Genomic DNA, 21,201 nt, shown 5'->3' on the forward strand with positions numbered 1-21,201 from the left:
TCTGCAATCTAACCAGGCCCAGGAATTTTGGTGTGTACTGGTTGTTTACACTTTATTGGGCAATGAAAACTAATGTCATGAAACATTTAATATATTTAGAAACAAGGATCTGTTTTCTGTTTGGTTACTTCAGTTTGTGTTCAAAGATATAATATGGTAATAAAGAAGAAAGTGCCATTATTATATATTGAAGCTAGGCTCTAGTCATGTCTGGCAGCACAGGCCTATAATCCCAAATATTTGAGATGTTAAAGCAAGAGGATCACAAGTTCAAGGCCTGTCTGAGCTGCAGAATGAGCTCAAGGCCAGCCTAGGAAACACAATGACCCTTTACTTTCAAACAAAAGTGAAGAGAGGGTGGGAATGTAACTAAATGATAGAGGGCTTGTCTAATATGTGTGAAACCATAGATTCTTCAGTAAAAACAAAGCAAAACATTGATCCAGCCTTAAAATATTTAACATAAATTTTAGGCTGAGCATGATAATGTCTGCCTATAGTCTCAGCTACTTGTACAGCTGAGGCAGGAGGATCATTTGAACTCAGGACTTCAAGTGTTCCTGGGCAAAATAGTGAGATCCTCTTTCTTAAAAAATTAATTTAGACTTTTAAACCAGGGAATATGGGCATACTTTATTTCTACTAGACATGTTATTGCTCATTGTGGGCAATGATTGTAGTTTTTGTAAAAATTGTAATTTTTTATCTTACCTGAAGTTTTATAATTTAGGATCTTTCAATGCACTTCTTCGAGAGCTGGTAGCAGAATTCACTTTGACTGACAACTCAGCCAACACAACTACCTCTCTCCTCCGATCCCTCTGCCATTACGATGACAGCGTTCTTCTTGGTTCCTGGCTTCAAGAAACTGATCATAAATCAATTGAAGACCAGGTAGCAAAACATACAAGGAAGTGAATTGTGAAATAATGGTCCTGTTACATTTTGCCATTTACAAAGAAACCCTTCTTCTCTACGGTCTTTCATAGCTTTATTAGACACTTGAAAGCATCTTGCAGGTAGCTAACAGTGGAGAAGAGGGGAATGACCTTTGGTAGTTAGAATCTGGCACATTGACTGTCTTCAGTATACTTTAGTATGCTTTAGCTAGCTTTTTGTCTCCTAGTTTTAGTTTCTTCTGTGACAAATTGGAGAGGAGTTAATAGAGTACAGATTTATAACCCTTTTACCCATTAAATATATTTTTCTTCTGCAGTTTTTAATGCTTTTATTTATTTGCAAGGAGAGAGACAGAGAGCAAGAGATGGAGAGAGAATGGATGCACCAGGACCTCCAGCTACTGCCCATGAACCTTGGATGCACCACTTGGTGCACTCTGTGGGTACTGGGGATTTACACCAGCCCATTAAGTTTTGCAAGCAAGTGTCTTAACCACTGAGCCATCTCTTCAGCCCTTATGTTCTTTTATTTTTATTTATTTATGAGAGAGAGAAAGGGAGAGTATGGGTGTGCCAGGGCCTCTACCCACTGTAAACGAACTTCCAGATGCATGCACCGTCATGTGCATCTGGCTTATGTGGCTTCTGAGGAATTGAAGCTGGGTCCTTAGACTTTGCAGGCAAGTGCCTTAACTGCTAAGTCATCTCTCCAGCCCCCTTATGTACTTAAAAAAAAAGATTAAAATATTCTTTAGGTAGTTTTATGGGTTTACTTATTGCTGATACTATTTTGCTCAGATATTAAGGTGGGTGGTATAAAATATTGGAGAGTGAGGAAGACTTTTCTTAAAACCATTAAAACTATTTCTGATAATAGCATTTTAATGGCACAGATTGTGTTTTTATCTGTTTCAAAATGTTTATATCCAATCACTTTTTAAAAACTTTTTTTGTGATTAATAATTATAGACAATAAACCATGATAATTCCCTCTTCCCCCCACCTTCTCCCTCACAAATCCACCATCATATCCCCTCCCATTCTCAGTTAGTCTCTTTTGTTTTGATGTCATCATCTTTTTCTCCTATTATAATGGTCTTGTACAGGCAGTGCCAGGTGCTGTGAGGTCATGGATATCCAGACCATTTTGTGTCTGGAGGGTTATAGTGTAAGCCGGCCTACCCTTCTTTTGTCATTCATATTCTTTCTGCCACGTCTTCCACAATGGACCATGAGCCTTGGAAGCTATGATAGAGATGTTTCAGTGCTGAGCACGCCACTGTTTCTTATTCTCAGCACTGTGGTGCCTTTTGGGTCATCCCAGTGGTCACCGCCATCTGAAAAGAGAAGCTTCTCTAAACAAAAGTGAGAGTAGCATTAATATATAGGTATCAATATTAAGAAAAGTGAATTTCCTATCGCAGATTCTGAACGATCTTTATGTTTCTCATTTGCAGCTCCAGCCAAACAGTGCCTCTGGAAGTGGGGCGCTGGAGCATGACCCTTCCTCCATTTATCTGCGAATCCCTGCTGGAGAAGCTGTCCCCGGGCCTCTTCCTCTGGGAGTCTCAGTAATTGATGCTTCTGTGGCGCTCTTTGGTGTAGTGTTTCCTCATGTTTCCTATAAACACCGGTTAGTATAAAGTCAGACGGTTAATTTCAGTCATATATAAATTATGTTTGAAGCCGGGTGTGGGGGCGCACACCTTTAATCCCTGCACTTGGGAGGCAGAGGTAGGAGTATAACCATGACTTCAAGGCCACCCTGAGACTACATAATGAATTCCAGGTCAGCCTGGGCTAAAGTGAAACCCTATCTTGAAACACCCCCCCCCCAAAAAAAAATTGTGTTTGAAAAATAAATTTTCTTATTCCAGTTAACTTCTTAATAAAGTGAGTTATTACTTAAATAATACTATCATAAGTTCATTAACATAAGCAATATGTACATGATGAAGTAAATTGTATGCAGATTCCACATAACTTAAAAATGATTTAAGATTTAAAATGGCTACATATACAATCATCTGATTCCATTGTTTTGTATACCATGTTTTGCACAGCAAAATTTTCATTGTAATGGTTTGTTTGACACTTTGTAAATGAAACAGCATCCCTGATTTAATTAGGGATGTCAGTCTGCTCGCTCTGTCAGTGAACAAGGAACTGCAAGAGAAGTCCACTGTGACCACACTAGTCTGGGGGACAGCTCCAGTCTGGAACATGCGAAACCACGGTATTCGCTCTTCTTTTTGTCCTATGGGCATTTTTGGTTTGCTGTGTTTTATCACAGACACTGTCCTTAATGCTAGTAGACTAGCATGTGTATATCTGTAATTTTCCAAAAGGGAAAGAAAACAAATTATTGCAAGACCTTTCAGATAGAATCTTTGAAAAATACTCCTTAAAATATTGGTGCTTATATGCAAAATTTATATTTCTTTAAATATGTAGTTTACTCAGTTTACTTTTTTTCTTTAAGTTTGATATCTTTTAAAAAAAATCTGGTTGCCCCTAAATATTAAGGAACATTCAAGGAGGCACAGGGCTGTAGGAGAGGCGGTCCTGCTGGTCTCTCCTTGGGACTGAGTGGGGTGGTGAGTATCCACGACCGGGAGAGAAACACACTGAGTCGAGACTTGTGGAAGCAGGATCTTACTTTATTGTAACGGGCAGGTGTTTATATAGCCTTGAGAAGAAGGCGGGACCTCAGAAAGGATGAGGTGTAAGGACCAATAGCATACTGCGACTTTTAGGATGATTGGTTCTGAGCGCTCGCGGGAACTCTAACTTCTGTGCGGAAGTAGCCGGCCAGAGGCCATTTGGCGCCCTGCTGAGTCATAGCTGGCCAGAGACAGGCCGCCAAACTTTAGCTAGGCTCAGGAAGTTGCACTATGCCTCATGTCCAGGCCTCTCAAGGTCCAACAGCAAACCTTAGAAAACCTTGTCAAGCAACTATATAGCATCTGCTGTCAATCTAAGGAAATCTAGATCCAAGAGTTTGTTTGTTTTTTTCAAGGCTTTGTAACTGGTCATGAAATTCACCTCTAGTTTTTTTTTCTTCTTCTTTACATTTAAGATACTGACCAAAACTAAACCTTTTTTTAAAAATTTCCCAGGAGCCTTTGTGGTTAGGACATGGGACACTACTTTCTTCAATATAAGAGCATTTTAGGAGGCCAGTGTCTTATCCATTAGACAACTGGGGTTTCTAATAATATAAGAGGATTTAAAAAAAAATAACTTAGGCTACATAGAACTTAAGGTCAGCTTATTTTACATAGGGAGACTAAGAAAAAAAAAGAAAAAAATTATGCCACTTTATTGTTTCTAATTTTAAAATCTCCCAAAGAGCTGAGTGTGGATGTGCACACCTTTGATAGGCGGAGGTAGGAGGATTGCTATGAGTTTGGAGCCACCTGGGACTACAGAATGAGATCCAGGTCAGCCTGGGCTAGAGCGAGACCCTTACTTCTAAAAACAAAACAAAACAAAACTTTCAAAGAGATAGATAATTAGTGGTGATTATTCTGCTCTGTGAAGAGACCACGAGAGGAGATGCTTTTCTGTAATACCTGCTTCTCAGACTAAAGTAGCAGAGGAGTGAGTTAGAAGTTTACTGGGCAGCAGAGTGAGACCCTGTCTTAGAAATACGAAACTTTCAGGACCTTGTATTAGCCAGCTTTAGACACCTGAAATAATTAGCTTACGAAGAACCAACTTCTTTGAAGTGAGGGTTTTAGAGATTCCAGTTATGTTCATATTTCTGTCTCATTTCTCTCATGGCAGAAGTGCATGACAGAGGGGTGCAGAAAGTGGGCCAGGGCCCACCGTTCCTTAAGGGCCTGTCCTCAAGGTCCTGAAGATCTCCCACTAGCAGCAGCCCAGTAGCCGCCCTGTGAGGAGGCAGCCCTCAGCACACAGGCCTTTGAGAACACATTCAGGATGCAAAACTCTTGTTACACGCTACAAGCTAGGTTCTGCATTGGCTACTGGTGATAATGTTTAGGACTTCTGAAACTATGATCTTGTGTTGTTAATTGAAAATTAATAGTTTCTTCTCTATTTAATTAACTACGTGACTATATATAAACATAGGAGGGAGGTCTGGTTTGGATAAGCAATAGAAATAAAAAGGAAAGAGACAGCCTTTGAGATTTTTTGCTACTTAATTTGTATTCTTAGCTCATTTTTGAGCCATTTTGAATAAAAAAAACGAATCACTAAGAGATCTTATCCCATTATTATAGATTACAAATGTTGGATCATTTTGCCGAGTGTGTGAAACAAGCCAAAGGTGTCCGCCAACAGGCTGTGCAGCTTAACATCTTCACTGCCGTTCTCAGTGCCCTGAAGGTATGTGCTTTTAACATCTTCACTGCCGTTCTCAGTGCACTGAAGGTATGCGCTCTTGAAACACAGCCAACGTTCTGAAAGGCGTAAATGTTGTTGTGAACCAGGCAGACCAAGATTATCGTTACGTTTATCTGTATGTGCACTTTTTTCTTAGCTAATAAAGTCACTGGAAACTATATGAAGCTCATTATAATTAAATAAGCATTTTAGTAATATTAAAGTTTATATTTTGATTTTAACTTCAGTTTTTACAAGTGCCAATAAGTTCTTTGGAGATTTTTCCATTTGGTGTGATTTTTATGAAATCTGATTTTCCAACGATGGTTGACTAAAGAAGTCTTATATTTGATTTGTGAGTGAAACTACAAAATCAGTCAGAGGTTGGATTATATATATTAAACAGGGTTATGTGTGACCTTGTTTCATGATTTAACTACTCACCAGGTTTACGTTTAGTGCAAGTCCTTGAACCTTTTGTCAAGTTTCCCTCTCTACACTAAAATGACAAGTGCTTGCCTAGCTCAGAGGATTCATGTATCCTGTACAGCTAGCTACTTGTGTTTGAAAATGTCTTACATTATTTGCACTGTTAGTATATTAGTATACTGCTTTGAAAAAAAGATGCCAGGCAAACCGAGCATGGTGGCACACGCCTCTAATCCCAGTACTTGGTAGGCAGAGGTAGGAGGATCAAGGTTGAGGCAACCCTGACCACATAGTGAATTCCACGTCAGCCTGGGCTCAACCAAAACCCTACTTCAAAAACCCAAAGGGAAAAGAATAAGGCACCATACAGTAGTGTTTAGTTGGACATGTGTTAAGTCATGTTTTGCAAGTATCAGGGAACAGGTACAAAGGCAATGGTGACAGAAATAAGGTTTATATCAGTTGTGTATCTCCTGACACATAGCCTGCTTGGAATTGATACTGACCTCTGAGTATTTAAACATAGAGTGGGGGAGTCATGGTCCTCCTTAGTGGCTGGGGAGAGAGTGAATTGTAACACTGCCGTACAGATTACACCTCTCTTCATAGATGTGCTAATGCCTCTGCTGTAGTTATGTTTTCTGTGGACACCATGACTTAGATTTTTCGTCTCAGGTAAGCAAATTTAATTCCAGAGCAGTAAGTATAGCTAGAATGGAGAAGGTACCATGTCAGCGCTCAGTTACTGAGCTAATCGCTCCCCAAAGTTGGTCATAATTGTGAGGTATTTATTTATTTATTTATTTGAAGGTGACAAAGAAAGAGGCAGAGAGAGAGAGAGAGAGAATGGGCACACCAGGACCTCCAGCCACTGCAAACGAACTCCAGATGCGTGCACCCCCTTGTGCATCTGCCTAATGTGGGTTCTGGAGAATCGAGCCTCGAACCAGGGTCCTTAGGCTTCACAGGCAAGCGCTTAACCGCTAAGCCATCTCTCCAGCCCTATTTACTTATTTTTGTACTACTTGGGATTGAACCCAGGGCCTTATATATGCTGGACAAGAGTCTACTACTGGTATACATCCCCGGCCTTTATTATCATTATAATTATTATTACCATTATTTTGAGGCAGGAGCTGGCAGAAGTATCCAAGCTAGTCTTCAACTTGCTGTGTAGTCCACTAAACCTTTAATGTGCAGTCTTCCTGTCTCAGCCTCTCGAGTTGCTGGAGTTACAGGTCTGAACTACATAATTGACTTTTGTTGAGTTTTTATACAAGGGAATCAGAAATTTTATACTCAGCCAGGGGTGATAGCATACTGTTGTAATTCTAGCAGTTGTAGCACTTGGGGGTGGGAGACAGAAGGATCAAGTTCAAGGCCAGACCCAGCTACTTAGCAAGGGTGAGACCAGCCTGGGATACATGAGACCCTGTCTCAAAAAAAGGGTTTCCCATTCGTCAGACTCTTTCATAAAGAGAGGGAGTAATCTCTAGTGAGATGGTTTAACTACTTATACAATGCTCACTTCAATATTATAACATTCTTATGTACAAAAGAACATTCACATATTTTAGTCTTTGACTAGAAACCACCTCGTAGAGTCTTGCTTTTGGGATCTATTAACTTTTGAATATTGCTTACGTGTTCTGAAATCATATTTAGGAAAGTGATCAGTCTTGTCACAGGTTCTAATTCTAGGAGCAGAATATGCATGACAAAGTTGACTGAAGAAAATAATGCATAAAGATATATACATATGTTTACCAAGATTGCAGTACATTTTTTTCCACGTAACATGAATTATAAATTGTCATTGTTATTTTTCTAATCAACATAGGGCTTAGCTGAAAACAAAAGTACCTTAGGACCTGAGGAAGTTCGTAAATCTGCTCTGACCCTGGTTATGGGTGCTCTTGACAACCCAAACCCCATTTTACGGTGTGCAGCAGGGGAAGCTCTTGGAAGAATGGCTCAGGTGGTGGGAGAAGCAACTTTTATTGCTCGAATGGCCCAATATAGCTTTGACAAGTAAGTGGGTCTCTTTACTAACAAGTAAGTTTCTCATCTAGGTAAAGTTGTCTTTTACACATAAGCAGTAATTAACTATGGTTTTTTTTTTTTTTTTTTTTTTTTTAATGTGGTATATTGTGTCCCTAGGACAAAAGCTGGACTAGCCAAATAGGCAAGCTCTGGGTTCAAGTGAGAAATCCTGGCACAGTGAAGTGAAGTGGAGATCCATTGTAGAAAGCACTCAGTGTCAACCTCTGGCCTCCCCACACACCTGTGCACAGGAGTGCCTGTACATGTGAACATGCGTGCACACATGTGCTACACAAATACATTTCACAACGAAAATTGTTTTTTTTTTTTGTTTTTTTTTTAATTTTTATTTATTTATTTGAGAGTGACAGACACAGAGAGAAGGACAGATAGAGGGAGAGAGAGAGAATGGGCGCGCCAGGGCCTCCAGCCTCTGCAAATGAACTCCAGATGCGTGCGCCCCCTTGTGCATCTAGCTAACATGGGACCTGGGGAACCGAGCCTCGAACCGGGGTCCTTAGGCTTCACAGACAAGCATTTAACCCCTAAGCCATCTTTCCAACCCGAAAATTGTTTTTTATTTTATAGGAGCTTCAGTCATTATTATAAACAGCTGGGGTAGAGATCCATGATAGAGTGTTTGTCTAGTATTTACAAAGCCCTAGATTTTGTCCCCAAAACTACAAAAACAGCAAAATGAAATAATATTATAGGGAATTTCTTAAGGAAATACGAAATATTTTTTGTAATCCTGTGAATACAGACTTTTTGTTTAGTGCCTTGAATGGCATCCAGGGCTTTCTACATGCTAAGCACACTGAGCCATATATTCTAGCCCACAAATACCTTTGTACCTTATTTTCAAAGACAATTACAGGAGCCATTACTTTATTCTAAAATAATTACAAAAATAAATGTCAAATGACTCCAAGCTTTTCAGTGAAAACTGAAAATCAGGAGGTGTTTTCTTGAAGTGGGCTCTAATGTGTGAAATGGATGACTTAAATCACCTACTTTGCTTTTCGATTTTGTGACACGGGAGCTGGAACCCAGGGCCTGACACCTGTGAAGCGTGTGTTCTATCACTGAGCTGTATCCCCAAGATAACCAGTTATTCTCAATTGAAGCTCTAACCCTTGGGAGTGTAGAAAAAGAAGTGTCATGATTGTAATCCTTTATGATTTCCATGTTCATGATTCATGAGCTTGTATTACTTGTGGAAAACAAAGAAACCAGTTCCTGATGCATAATCTTTTCTTCAGGTTGAAATCAGCTCGAGATGTTGTGTCTAGGACTGGTCACTCATTGGCCCTTGGTTGTTTGCACCGTTACGTGGGTGGCATAGGTTCAGGACAACACCTGAAGACTAGCGTCAGCATTCTCTTGGCTCTAGCCCAAGATGGGACATCCCCTGAAGTCCAGGTACAGCAGTAATGAAGCCACGTCTACCCTCTTCTTGAGATAGGGTCTCCCCACTTGCTTAAGCTGTCCTCAAACCACAGTCCTCCTTAAATAGCCTCTCTAACAAGGGTTACCAACCCACAAACGCCACCATGCCCAGCATAGAAGTTTAAACCTGCAACTCTTCTTCCCTGGTCCCTAATGAGGATTACAGACATAAGCCACCATGCCCAGCATAGAATTTTAAACCTGTAACCCTTCTTCCCTGGTCTCTAATGAGGATTACAGGCATATGCCACCATGCCTAACATAGAATTTTAAAACTGTAACCCTTCATCCATGGCCCCTAATGAGGATTACAGACATATGCCACCATGCTTAGCACAGAATTTTCAAATGATTTTAGTAAATTGTTTGTCCTGTAATACAGTAAATGAATCTGATAAGTTGTTAGGAACAATTCTTTCCCTTGTTTTGTTTTAGGAGTCTTGTAATAGAATATTAATACGTTTTGCTTTTAAACCTGATCTCAAAGTCTGCCTAGTTCTGCCTATCTTCATGTACTCTTGCAAACATATTAGTTATTATCAAGTGAATTTCTTTTTTAAAATTATTTATTTTTTTATTAAAAATTTTTTTTTTATTTATTTGAGAGCAACAGAGAAAGAGGCAGAGAGAGAGAAAGAGAGTGAGAGAGGGAGGGGAGGGGGAATGAATTTATTTGAAGGTGACAAAGAAAGAGGCAGAGAGAGAGAGAGAATGGGCGCGCCAGGGCTTCCAGCCTCTGCAAACGAACTCCAGACGTGTGCGCCCCCTTGTGCATCTGGCTAACGTGGGTTCTGGGGAATCGAGCCTCAAACCGGGGTCCTTAGGCTTCACAGGCAAGCGCTTAACCGCTAAGCCATCTCTCCAGCCCAAATTATTATTTATTTTGAGACAGAGAGGAGGGAGAAAGAGAGAATGGGCGCCAGGGCCTTCAGTCACCGTGAACGAGCTCCAGACGCATGCGCCCCCTTGTGTGCATGTGCGGCATTGCGTGCTTGTGTCACTGCAGCTGGCTAGCAGGACCTGGAGATTTGAACTCGAGTTCTCAGGCTTCACAGGCAAGCGCCTTAACGGCTAAGCCGTCTCTCCAATCCTGGGCTTATTTCTTAGTTTGTACACTTCCTTTCACTGTTAGGCTGATGAGATTCTTTTGTAATTAGCATCCATCTCTCTCTTCCTCAAACCAGGTCTGAGGACATCGATTGAACCAAATTTACTCCGTGAATTTTCTTTAACTTTTGTTGTTACTCAAACATTTTATACATAAACAAATATAAATACAGTGATCAAAGCCACACAGCTTTGATTTGCCAGTTCACATAAGTGTGTTGAAAAATATTGAGGGCATCCACGTAAATGAGGCGTGGTGGCCAGCACTTGTCAGGCACTTCCACAAGGAGCATGATTTCAAGGCCAGCATGTCTCAAAAACTACACCTCCCAGGGTGTGTATGTGTCTTAATTCCGTAAACTTGATTAGTTCCTTACAGCTAAAATGAAGCTGTGCTTTGTTCTAGACTTGGTCTCTTCATTCGCTTGCTCTGATAGTGGATTCTAGTGGCCCGATGTATCGGGGCTATGTGGAGCCAACATTGTCCCTAGTCCTCACCTTGCTGTTGACAGTTCCACCTTCACACACAGAAGTTCACCAGTGCTTGGGTAGATGTTTGGGGGCTATCATAACTACTGTTGGCCCAGAACTGCAAGGTAAGTAAATTAATCTTATCTTAAAGAAAGTACACCGATCACTACTGCCTTACTATTTCCTGAATGTCACTATCACATTGCTTAAAGAAATTTTTTAGTAATCATTGTCATTATTTAATACTGAATATTTGTGTTTTTTAAGCCCTGACACTGTATTCTACATACCTTATTTTTTAACATTCTTTTTTGTTGTTAGTTTTTGTTTTTTTTTCCAAGGTAGAGTCTCACTCTAGCTCAGGCTGACCTGGAATTCACTATGTAGCCTCAGGGTGGCCTTGAACTCACTGTAATCCTCCTACCTCTGCCTCCCGAGTGCTGGGATTAAAGGCATGTGCCTCCTTTCCCCCTTCTCTCTGTCAAATGAATAAATAAAATAAAATATTTGAAAAATAAATTTAAAAAAATTTAAATTTATTTTATTTTCGGGGGTGGGGGAAGAAATGAGACAGGGAATGGGTGCACCAGGGCCTCTTGCCACTGCAAGCAAACTCCAGATGCGTGTGCCGCTATGCATTTGGCTCTATGTGGGGTAATGGGGAACGGAACCCAGGCCACCAGCTGTTAACTGCTGAGCCATTTCTCTAGCCCCGTTTCATATATTTTTAAAAACATTTTATTTATACATTTTATTTATTTATTTAAGACAGAGGGAGAGAGAGAATGGGTGCACCAGGGCCTCCAGCCACTGCAAATGAACTCCAGATGCATGCGCCCCTTTGTGCATTTGACTTACATGGGTCCTGTTGAACCGAGCCAAGGTCCTTTGGCTTTGCAGGCATATGCTTTAACTGTTAAGCCATCTCTTCAGCCCTATTTTTATTTTTTCAGTATCTTATTTTTATTTATTTATTTGACAGAGGGAGGGAGAGAGAAAGAGAATGAGCATGCCTGGGCCTCCAGCCACTGCAAAGAAACTCCAGATGCATGCGTCACCATGTGCATCTGGCCTATGTGGGACCTGGAGAATTGAACCTGGGTCCTTAGGCTTCGCAGGCATTCGCCTTAACCACTAAGCCATCTCTCCAGCCCCCCCCCATGTCATATTTTTAATCCCTAAATAAATTTGTGATATGACAGCATCAGAGAAAACATTCTAAATGTAACCCTACTTGGAGGCTTCATGAAAACAAAGATAAAGTGAAGTTCTTTTGGCTTGGAATGTTGTATAGTGTACATTTTCTTTGCTTTTTTTGAACTATAATGACTAAGAACATAGTTTGAATAACTACTAGCAACAAGATACTATCTTATTTTTCTATGAGGAAGCAAGCTTACAGAAGATAAATTGTCCAGAGTTACTCAGTTTATGAGTGATACATATGTATATATAGTGATTATAAACAGTAGTATAATGGACCAAGGCTTCATTGGTTTGTTTGTTTTTTGAGGTAAGATCTTACTCCAGCCTAGGCTGGCCTAGAATTCACTATGTAGTTTCAGGGTGACCTCTAACTCATGGCAATCCTCCTACCTCTGCCTCCCAAGTGCTGGGATTAAAGGCGTGCGCCAACATGCCCAGCTAGACTTTCTGATTTTGAAACCATCATACTAACAAATTGGAAGTTGGGGTTATCTAGAAGGTAATTGTTTTCTGGGACTATTTCTCGGGATGCTCATACAGTGGTTATGTTCTGTACTTCGGTTTTGCCGCTAGGGAACGGAGCTGCCATCTCCACTATCCGCTCCTCCTGTTTGGTGGGTTGTGCGATCACCCAGGACCACTCGGACTCCCTCGTCCAGGCAGCGGCCATCTCCTGCCTTCAGCAGCTTCACATGTTTGCCCCACGGCACGTCAACCTGTCCAGCCTCGTTCCTAGCCTCTGTGTAAGTAGAACGCTCTTACTACCTTACTTATTTTGAGAGCCTCCAAATTTCTTTCCCCAAAGACCAAACTGAACCAAGACAAAAGTTGTAAAGTTTCTGTGTTTTTCTAGGGTTTAAGCTTTCGTAGTTCATCTCTGTCCTCCCTCCTTCCCTCCCTTATTTATTTATTTATTTGTTAGAGAGAGAGAATTAGCATGCCAGGGCCTCTTAACCACTGCAAAGAAACTCCAGATTCATGTGCCACCATGCGCATCTGGCTTATGTGGGACCTGGGGTATTGAACCTGGGTCCTTAGGATTCACAGGCATGTGCCTTAACCGCTAAGCCATCTCTCCAGCCAGGTTTGTTTTGTTTTTACTGTCCGACCTAGTAGGTACAGAGATACAAACAAAAGAACATAGCAAAGTACTTACTAAAGGAAACCTTCCTAAAAATGAAGATTCCTTCCATTTTATTTGTTCTGTAAACATAATAAGATGGATATACTCAAGTCAAGTCATTTGGAACACTACCAAAATTTCTATTTGCTGAAATACAGAAATTGTAAGCTGCTGCTTTTTTTTTTTTTTTTTTTTTTTTTTTTTTGGGAAACAGTATATCTTGTAGTCTAGGCTGGTGTGGGTGTCACTGCATAGCCATAGATGACTCTTAGTCTCCCGCCTTCACCTTCCGAGAGCTGAGATTATAGGCATTTGCTACCAAGCCCCATTGCAGTGCTGGGGGTGAGCCCAGTTCTTCGTGCGTGCGAGGTAGGACTCTACCCCAGCTGAGCTCCAGCCCAGAGTTCTTGCTGGGAAGCATCCTACAACATTATACGTGTCGGTATACAGATCTGCACGTCTGTGGAGGGTCCTGTGTGAGCCGCATCGTATGGATCTGGACATCTGGAGGGGTTCTGTGTGAGCCGTATTGTATATTGTTTTACCAACCTACATTATTTGATCATAATTTAAATAACCAGTGTTATTAATTGTGGAACTTCTTCCTAAACATGGTTTCCCAAGGATGTGTTGGTTAGGTAAGTGCACTTAAAGAGGTACAACTTAAGTTTTCTTCTGAAATTCTCATACTTACAGGTTCACTTGTGTAGTTCCCACCTGCTGCTTCGACGGGCGGCTGTGGCGTGTCTTCGGCAGCTCGCACAGAGAGAAGCGGCCGAAGTGTGTGAATATGCCATGAGCCTTGCGAAAAGTGCGGGGGACAGAGAGAGCAGCGGGGCCAGTAAGTTCTGCTGTTGGTTAGTTCTCTCTTATTTAAATGTTTCTGCATCTCTAGTGCATCACAATAATCAGGGTTTAAAACCAGGCTTGTACCCTTGTTAAATTTTAAATAACCTGGTTAAATTTTAGTACCAAAGTATGTCAGCCAGAGACCATGGTTAAGTTGTGTTTATAGGTAGTTTTTCTTATTGCTGGAAAGTACATGTAATTCTTGGTTTTTAATATCATTGCTGCTTGTAGCACACAACAGAATCCCCTGTAAATTCATTTGCAAAAATCACTTTTCAGATGTCAATCCTTTTGCGCCTGGAGTTAGTTCTCGAAGTGATATCCACTGCCGGCACCTGGGTGTTAATATAACAGAAACTGGTCTTGAAGGACTCCTGTTTGGAATGCTAGACCGGGAGACAGACAGAAAATTGTGTTCTGATATTCATGACACATTGGGACACATGCTTTCTTCACTGGCAGTTGAAAAGCTTTCTCATTGGCTCATGCTTTGTAAAGATGTCTTGGCAGCTTCTAGTGGTACGTATTTAATATATGTTCTTAAAATATTTCTGGAGCCAGGCATAGTGGCACACACTTTTGGTCCCAGCATTGGGTGATAGAGGATTGCTGTGAGTTCAAGGCCAGCCTGGTACTACATAGTGAATTCCAGGTCAGCCCCAGCTCAAGTGAGACTGACCTTGAAAAAAACAACAAAAAAGTTCCTAATATATAAATAATAGATATACAAATATGTAACTGTATAAATTTGAACTTACATTTAAAAGTACTGATACATTTTTGTCCGTAAATTTCTGTAAAAAGTGGTGAGGATTAAATTATATTACAAACCAACATATTCCTTATATATTTTTGAAAATGTATTTCAAAATTATTTTGAAAAATCAAACTTAATTTTCAAATCAAAATGCCAGGTTACTCTATAGACAATATAGTATGTAAAACTATTTAATTTATAAACATAACTTGCATAAAATTAACTTATGAGCCGGGTGTGGTGGCTCATTCCTTTAATCCCAGCACTTGGGAGGCAGAGGTAGGAGGATCCCCATGAGTTCAAGGCCACCTGGGACTACATACTGAATTCCAGGTCAGCCTGAGCTAGAGTGAGACCCTACTTCAAAAAGAAAAAAAAACATTATGCTTCTCTTGGTTTTTGGTTGTTTGAGAAAAAGCTTATCAATTCTGTTTTCCAGAAAGTGAAAATTGGCTGGGCATGGTGGCACATGCCTTTAATCCCAGCACTGGGGAGGCAGAGGTAGGAGGATTGCTATGAGTTCAAGGCCACCCTGAGACTACATAGTAAATTCCAGGTTAGCCTTGGCTAGAGTGAAACCCTACTTCAAAAACAACAAAAACTACAGAAAGTGAAAGTTAATATTCCTTATAATGCATCATTTTAAAAGTATTTATTTATATTTGTTTATTATTTACAAGGAGAGAGGAAAGACTGATAGAGGAGGAGAGGGAGAGAATGGGCATGCCAGGGCTTCCAGCCTCTGCAAACAAACTCCAGATGTATGTGCCACCGGCATACATGGGTCTGAGGGAATTGAACCTGTGTCCTTAGGCTTCACAGGCAAGTGCCTAAACTGCTATGTCAGTCCTCCAGCACTATCTTTTTTATGCGGGGGGGGAGGGGGGGTCAGGGTTTCACTCTAGCCCAGGCTGACCTGGAATTCATTATATAGCTTGTGAGGCTGGCCTCAGAGTCAAGGCTGCCATCCTACTTGGGCCTTGCTGGTGCTGGTGGAGTTAAAGGCCGGTGCCGCCGCATCTGTTGATGCGTCACTTTTTCTGCATGTGAAATGTTGTGATGGTCTTTACTGTTTTACAGATATGAGTACTGCCACTCCCTTAAGTAGTGGAAAAGATGAAGAATCGGAGAAGAAGGATGAAATGGACGACGACACCATGTTTACTACATTAGGCGAAGATGACAAGTCAAAGCCTTTTGTGGCTCCTCGCTGGGCCACGCGTGTGTTTGCTGCTGAGTGCCTGTGTCGAATCATCCACTTGTGTGAGAACGCCGACCAGGCGCACTTCCATCTTGCCATGGCCCGCTCTGCTAAGCTACGGAACCCTAAAAGTAAGTTTCATTGAAATCAGTACTTCCTTCCCAAAAGTACGTTTTGTAGTTTTGAGGCATTTTCAACCCTCAATAGGAGGGGTCAACGTTTGTTGTATTTTCTTATTTTATCCCTGTAGCTCTAGGCTGTGCCTTTCATTATTGTCAGGTGTCTTGATTGTCCTTCTTCGTACTACTCACCTACATTTGGAAGACAGGCTAAAGGAGGTGAGCCAAGACAGACAGACGGATTTAGATAGGTAAATGTATGGAGGCCCAGAACTGTGTAGCTGTGTTTTAAGCTTCTGCTCGTGGAAGAGCAAAGGCAGCAACGTATGCTTCCTTGGGAAATTGTCCTAGCTCCAGTGTGTGAGTGTGGAGCGACAGGACGCCTTTCAGACGTGCCGGTCAAGTGCACTGTCCAGCATGGGAGCGCTCAGAAGTCAGCAGTGCCATCGTGGGTTTCAACTCAGGTTTCAGAAATGTTCATTACTGAAATTTCTCACTGATTTTTACCTTTTATAAGCCTTTCATGCCACTTTTCCTTTGGGTCAGATAGTATAAGGACTTTACAAAGATATCATCAGACCCAATAAAAGTCTTCATTTTACAACTGAGGAGACACAGACAAGCCTAGAGAACTGGTCTTGTAAGAGACCCCCGACCATGAGCTTGGCTGTCCACCACCTGTCAGTTTTTAAATATCCAAAGGCAGATTGTATGCACTGACACCTGTATATATTGATAGCATTAAAGTGTATAAAATAAACATGCCTCTTATGTTACTCTACTATACATGAGAAGCCACAGAGCTCATAGATAGATTTTAACCCCAAAAGGTAAATAGTAGGACCCAGTATACAAATGTGAATCAGAATGAAGGCTATAGGTCAAGTGAAGAAGTCATGAATTTGGTATCATTATTCATGTCATTACTTTATACATATTTACTGAATATTATTCTTCGCTCCCCACTGGATCAAATGGGGATCAAAGAAGAGAAAAGATAGTCTGTACCTTGGATAAACTTCGCCTTGGCCTTTTGACTGTCTTGGTTGTGTGAAAGGTGAGTTTCCAAACTTGCTTAAACACGTTGGACACATTGTGATTAATATGCAATTGAACAATCATCCTTAAACCTATCGGCTGCATTAGAGAAGGTGTTACAGACTTATGAATCCAGTAATTGTGATGCATCCCAACAGAGGTGTAATAGAGCACTGATTTCCTTAAGGGCCAGGGAAGCTCTCATGAACGAGGTTATTTTGAAGCTGGGTTTTAAAGGTAGAGAAAGGAAGAAGAAGCTGGTTGTGTTAGTTTTCTGTTGCTGCGGTAACCCTAAACTTCAGTTCAAAATGTAGACGTTCATTGACCCGTAGGTCAGAAGTCTGGCGAGTCTCTGGGAGAGGCCCCATGGCTGTCTTCGTTTTGCGGGCTTCAGAGGGAGATGATCTCCATTCTTTCCCAGCGTTTGTCCGTTGCCTGCATTACTTGGCTGTGGCCCTCTCTGTCTTCACAAGACTGCAGCGTTGATTCTCACTGGGATGCCTTCTCCTGACTGTGGAAAAGAAAGATACCCTGGTCTGGTTTTCTTGTTTTCCCCCTAGTATTGGGGATTGAACCTGGGCCTTTGAACATGTTAGGCAAGTGTCCTACTACTGAGCCACAGGGCAAGCCCAGACATTTTACTTTTATGGACACTTGTGATTAGGTTGGGCCCACATATATAATTTAGAGTAATCTCTGTTTGAGGGCCCCTAGCTTTAATCCCATCTGCAACACAGCTTTTTCCACGTGAAGCAAGACTCACAGACTCCGCAGCAGAGCATGGGCGTTTTCTGTCGCCGTCATTGCACTGGCTGTACTTGCGTATTACAGGCGGGAGAGGAGAGTTGTAAGCTGTGACATTGTAAGTATAATAGAGAAAGTCATCAGGCTCTGTCTTCTTTCTGTTTTTGCTGGTGTTGGGGATGAAACCCAGGGTCTTGTACACTTGATCAGCAAATGCACTGGGTCGCTGCACTGTTTCTTAACTGGCTTCTTTCTTACTGCCTTCCATTTTTTTTTTAAAATAATTTTTTATTTATTTGAGAGCGACAGACACAGAGAGAAAGACAGATAGAGGGAGAGAGAGAGAATGGGCGTGTCAGGGCTTCCAGCCTCTGCAAACGAACTCCAGACGCGTGCGCCCCCTTGTGCATCTGGCTAACATGGGACCTGGGGAACTGAGCCTCGAACCGGGGTCCTTAGGCTTCACAGGCAATCGCTTAACCGCTAAGCCATCTCTCCAGCCCCTGCCTTCCGTTTTTAACTACATTCTTAGATCAGATTTCCATGAAAGTTCCTGTTATCCACTAATAATATTTCATTTCTTTTATGCCTGTAGCCCAGGCTCATCTGGAATTCACTGTGTAGTCTCAGGGTGGCCTTGAACTCACAGCAGTCCTCTTTACCCCTGACTCCTGAGTGCTGGAATTAATCAGCTTCCTCTTAAATTTTCTACACTTGTCCCACCTCAGTTATGTCTGCATTTTACTTTATTATTTATTTATTTCTTAATTATGAGGAGAGAAAGAAAAAAGAGAGAGAGGAAAGAGAAACAAATTGATATTCCAGGACCTGTGGCCACTGCAAATGAACTCCAGACACACGCACTACTTTTGTACCTGGCTTTCCGTGGGTTCTGAGAAATCACACCCAGGCCAGCAGATTTTGCAAGCAAGAGCTCGAAACAATGAGGAATCTTCCTAGCCCCCATTCTTTTTTTCTTCCACATATGTATGTGTGTGCGTGGCAAGCGTGTATGTGTGTCCATGTGCACTGTGGGTAGTGTGTGTGTGGAGGCCAGACATGGATGTCGGGTGTGTCCCACTGTGGCTTTTCACTTTACTTGTTGGAGCCTTCTGGCCCCTTCCTTTTCCTTCTGTCCTTACTTCCCACTCCCCGAATCCACAGATACTCTTCAGACTCTGGGATTGGTGTTTCAGGTAGGCACCAGAACATATGCGTCATTGCCTTCACAGTAATAACAACATGTACCTCTAACCACCTGGGCATCAGCTTGAGCTGCCCAGTGTCAGTTCTTCAAGACGTCAGTCTTTCAGCCTTTGGAAGGCTTGTGGAATGCTTGGGCATGATCAGTCCTGTGGAAAATACCTGCATTTTACATGCGTTTCTCTTTAGAATCTAATCTGTACTAATCCTATCCATCCAGCATATTTTTCACTTTAGACATTTTTGTTTGTTTGTTTTTCAAGGTAGGATCTCATTGTAGCTGACTTGGAATTCACTATGTAGTGTCAGGGTGGCTGCAGACTCACAGTGATCCTCCTACCTCTGCCTCCCGAGTGCTGGGATTAAAGGCTGTGCCACCACACCTGCCTGGTGGCTTTTCATTTTTGCTTCTACAGGTCTCCTTTGTGGTTTGGTTATTTGATTCCCCCTCAGCGTGCTCATGTTCTCCTCATCTCTTTTGGCAGAGGGCGTGTGTTTATCATAGCTGGTTTAAAGTCATTGTCTGCTAATTCTGTGATGTCTTTCATTTCTGAACCTTTTCCCATCATCGATTTTTTGCCTATCTACAATTTTATAATCTTGGCAACTTTGGTTTTTCAAGGTAGGGTCTTACTCTAGCTCTGGCTGACCTGGAATTCATTATGTAGTCTCAGGGCTGTCTCGAACTCACGGCGATCCTCCTACCTCTGCCTGTTGAGTGCTGGGATTAAAGGCATGTGCCACCATGCCCGCCTTCTTTGCAACTTTTTATTAGATAGCAGACATTGCAGAAACTATGACGTTTGTGCTAGATTTTGCTGTGTTCCTTTAAATACTTATTATTGAACTTTCTCCTGGAATAGTTACATGATTGTACTTGTGCCACTTGAATTCCTTCGAGACTTGCTTGTAAGCAAGACCCATAGTTGCCTTTACCTTAGTGCTTAAAGAGCACTTCCTTTCATAAAATTATTCTTACAAAAGGTCTCCCAGCACTCGGGAGGCAGAGGTGGGAGGATTGCCATGAGTTCGAGGCCGCCCTGAGACTACATAGTGAATTTCAGGTCAGCCTGGCCTAGAGCAAAACCCAACCTCAAAAAAACAAAGTAAATAAATAAAAAGTTCTTATAAAAGTTTTTTTTTCCTTTTGTGGATTTAAATTTCCTGACCATAAATCAGATTTTCTGTACAGTAAGAATTGGCACATCTGCAGAAGGATGAAAATAGATTCTTCTCTCTCGCCATGCACAAGAATTAAGTCCAAATGGATTAAAGACCTTAACATCAGACCGGAAACTTTGAAACTGCTAGAGGAAAAAGTAGGGGAAACCCTTCAACATATTGGTGTTGGCAAAGACTTTCTGAATACAACCCCAATTGCTCAGGCAATAAAACCACAGATTAACCACTGGGACCTAATGAAATTACAAAGATTTTGCACCGCAAAGGACACAGTGAAAAAAGCAAAGAGGCAACCTACAGAATGGGAAAAAATCTTCGCCAGCTATATATCTGATAGAGGATTAATATCTAGGATATACAAAGAACTCAAAAAGTTAACTAATAAGGAATCAAACAAGCCAATCAAAAAATGGGCTAAGGAGCTAAATAGAGAGTTCTCAAAGGAAGAAATACGAATGGCATATAAGCATCTAAAAAAATGTTCTACGTCACTAGTCATCAGGGAAATGCAGATTAAAACTACATTGAGATTCCATCTCACTCCTGTCAGATTGGCCACCATCATGAAAACAAATGATCATAAATGTTGGCGGGGATGTGGAAAAAAAGGAACCCTTCTGCACTGCTGGTGGGAATGCAATCTGGTCCAGCCATTGTGGAAAACAGTGTGGAGGTTCCTAAAGCAGCTAGAGATTGATCTACCATATGACCCAGCTATAGCACTCCTAGGCATATATCCAAAGGACTCATCTCATTTCCTTAGAAGTACATGCTCAACCATGTTTATTGCTGCTCAATTTATAATAGCTGGGAAATGGAACCAGCCTAGATGTCCCTCAACAGATGAATGTATAATGAAGATGTGGTACATTTATACAATGGAGTTCTACTCAGCGGTAAAGAAAAATGAAGTTATGAAATTTGCAGAAAAATGGATGGACCTGGAAAGTATTATACTAAGTCAGGTAACCCAGGCCCAGAAAGCCAAGCGCCACATGTTCTCCCTCATATGGGGATCCTAGCTACAG

The 21,201-nt window shown here is 41.4% G+C and overlaps 1 protein-coding gene across 1 annotated transcript in view; it reads left to right on the plus strand.

Moving 5' to 3' along the window:
- The window catches only part of Heatr5b (HEAT repeat containing 5B), a 71,405-nt gene that overhangs the window by 21,311 nt on the left and 28,893 nt on the right, over positions 1 to 21,201 (plus strand). Inside the window, exons 14-23 of the mRNA XM_004660101.2 lie at positions 731 to 894; positions 2,357 to 2,532; positions 5,150 to 5,255; positions 7,522 to 7,712; positions 8,987 to 9,146; positions 10,687 to 10,876; positions 12,531 to 12,700; positions 13,777 to 13,921; positions 14,209 to 14,448; positions 15,767 to 16,018. Of these exons, the coding sequence (XP_004660158.2) occupies positions 731 to 894; positions 2,357 to 2,532; positions 5,150 to 5,255; positions 7,522 to 7,712; positions 8,987 to 9,146; positions 10,687 to 10,876; positions 12,531 to 12,700; positions 13,777 to 13,921; positions 14,209 to 14,448; positions 15,767 to 16,018 (1,794 nt within the window). The remainder of the gene's footprint in view (positions 1 to 730; positions 895 to 2,356; positions 2,533 to 5,149; positions 5,256 to 7,521; positions 7,713 to 8,986; positions 9,147 to 10,686; positions 10,877 to 12,530; positions 12,701 to 13,776; positions 13,922 to 14,208; positions 14,449 to 15,766; positions 16,019 to 21,201) is intronic.

The sequence above is a fragment of the Jaculus jaculus genome, chromosome 18 (genome assembly GCF_020740685.1).
Source record: "Jaculus jaculus isolate mJacJac1 chromosome 18, mJacJac1.mat.Y.cur, whole genome shotgun sequence".
In the NCBI taxonomy this organism is placed as follows: Eukaryota; Metazoa; Chordata; class Mammalia; order Rodentia; family Dipodidae; genus Jaculus; species Jaculus jaculus.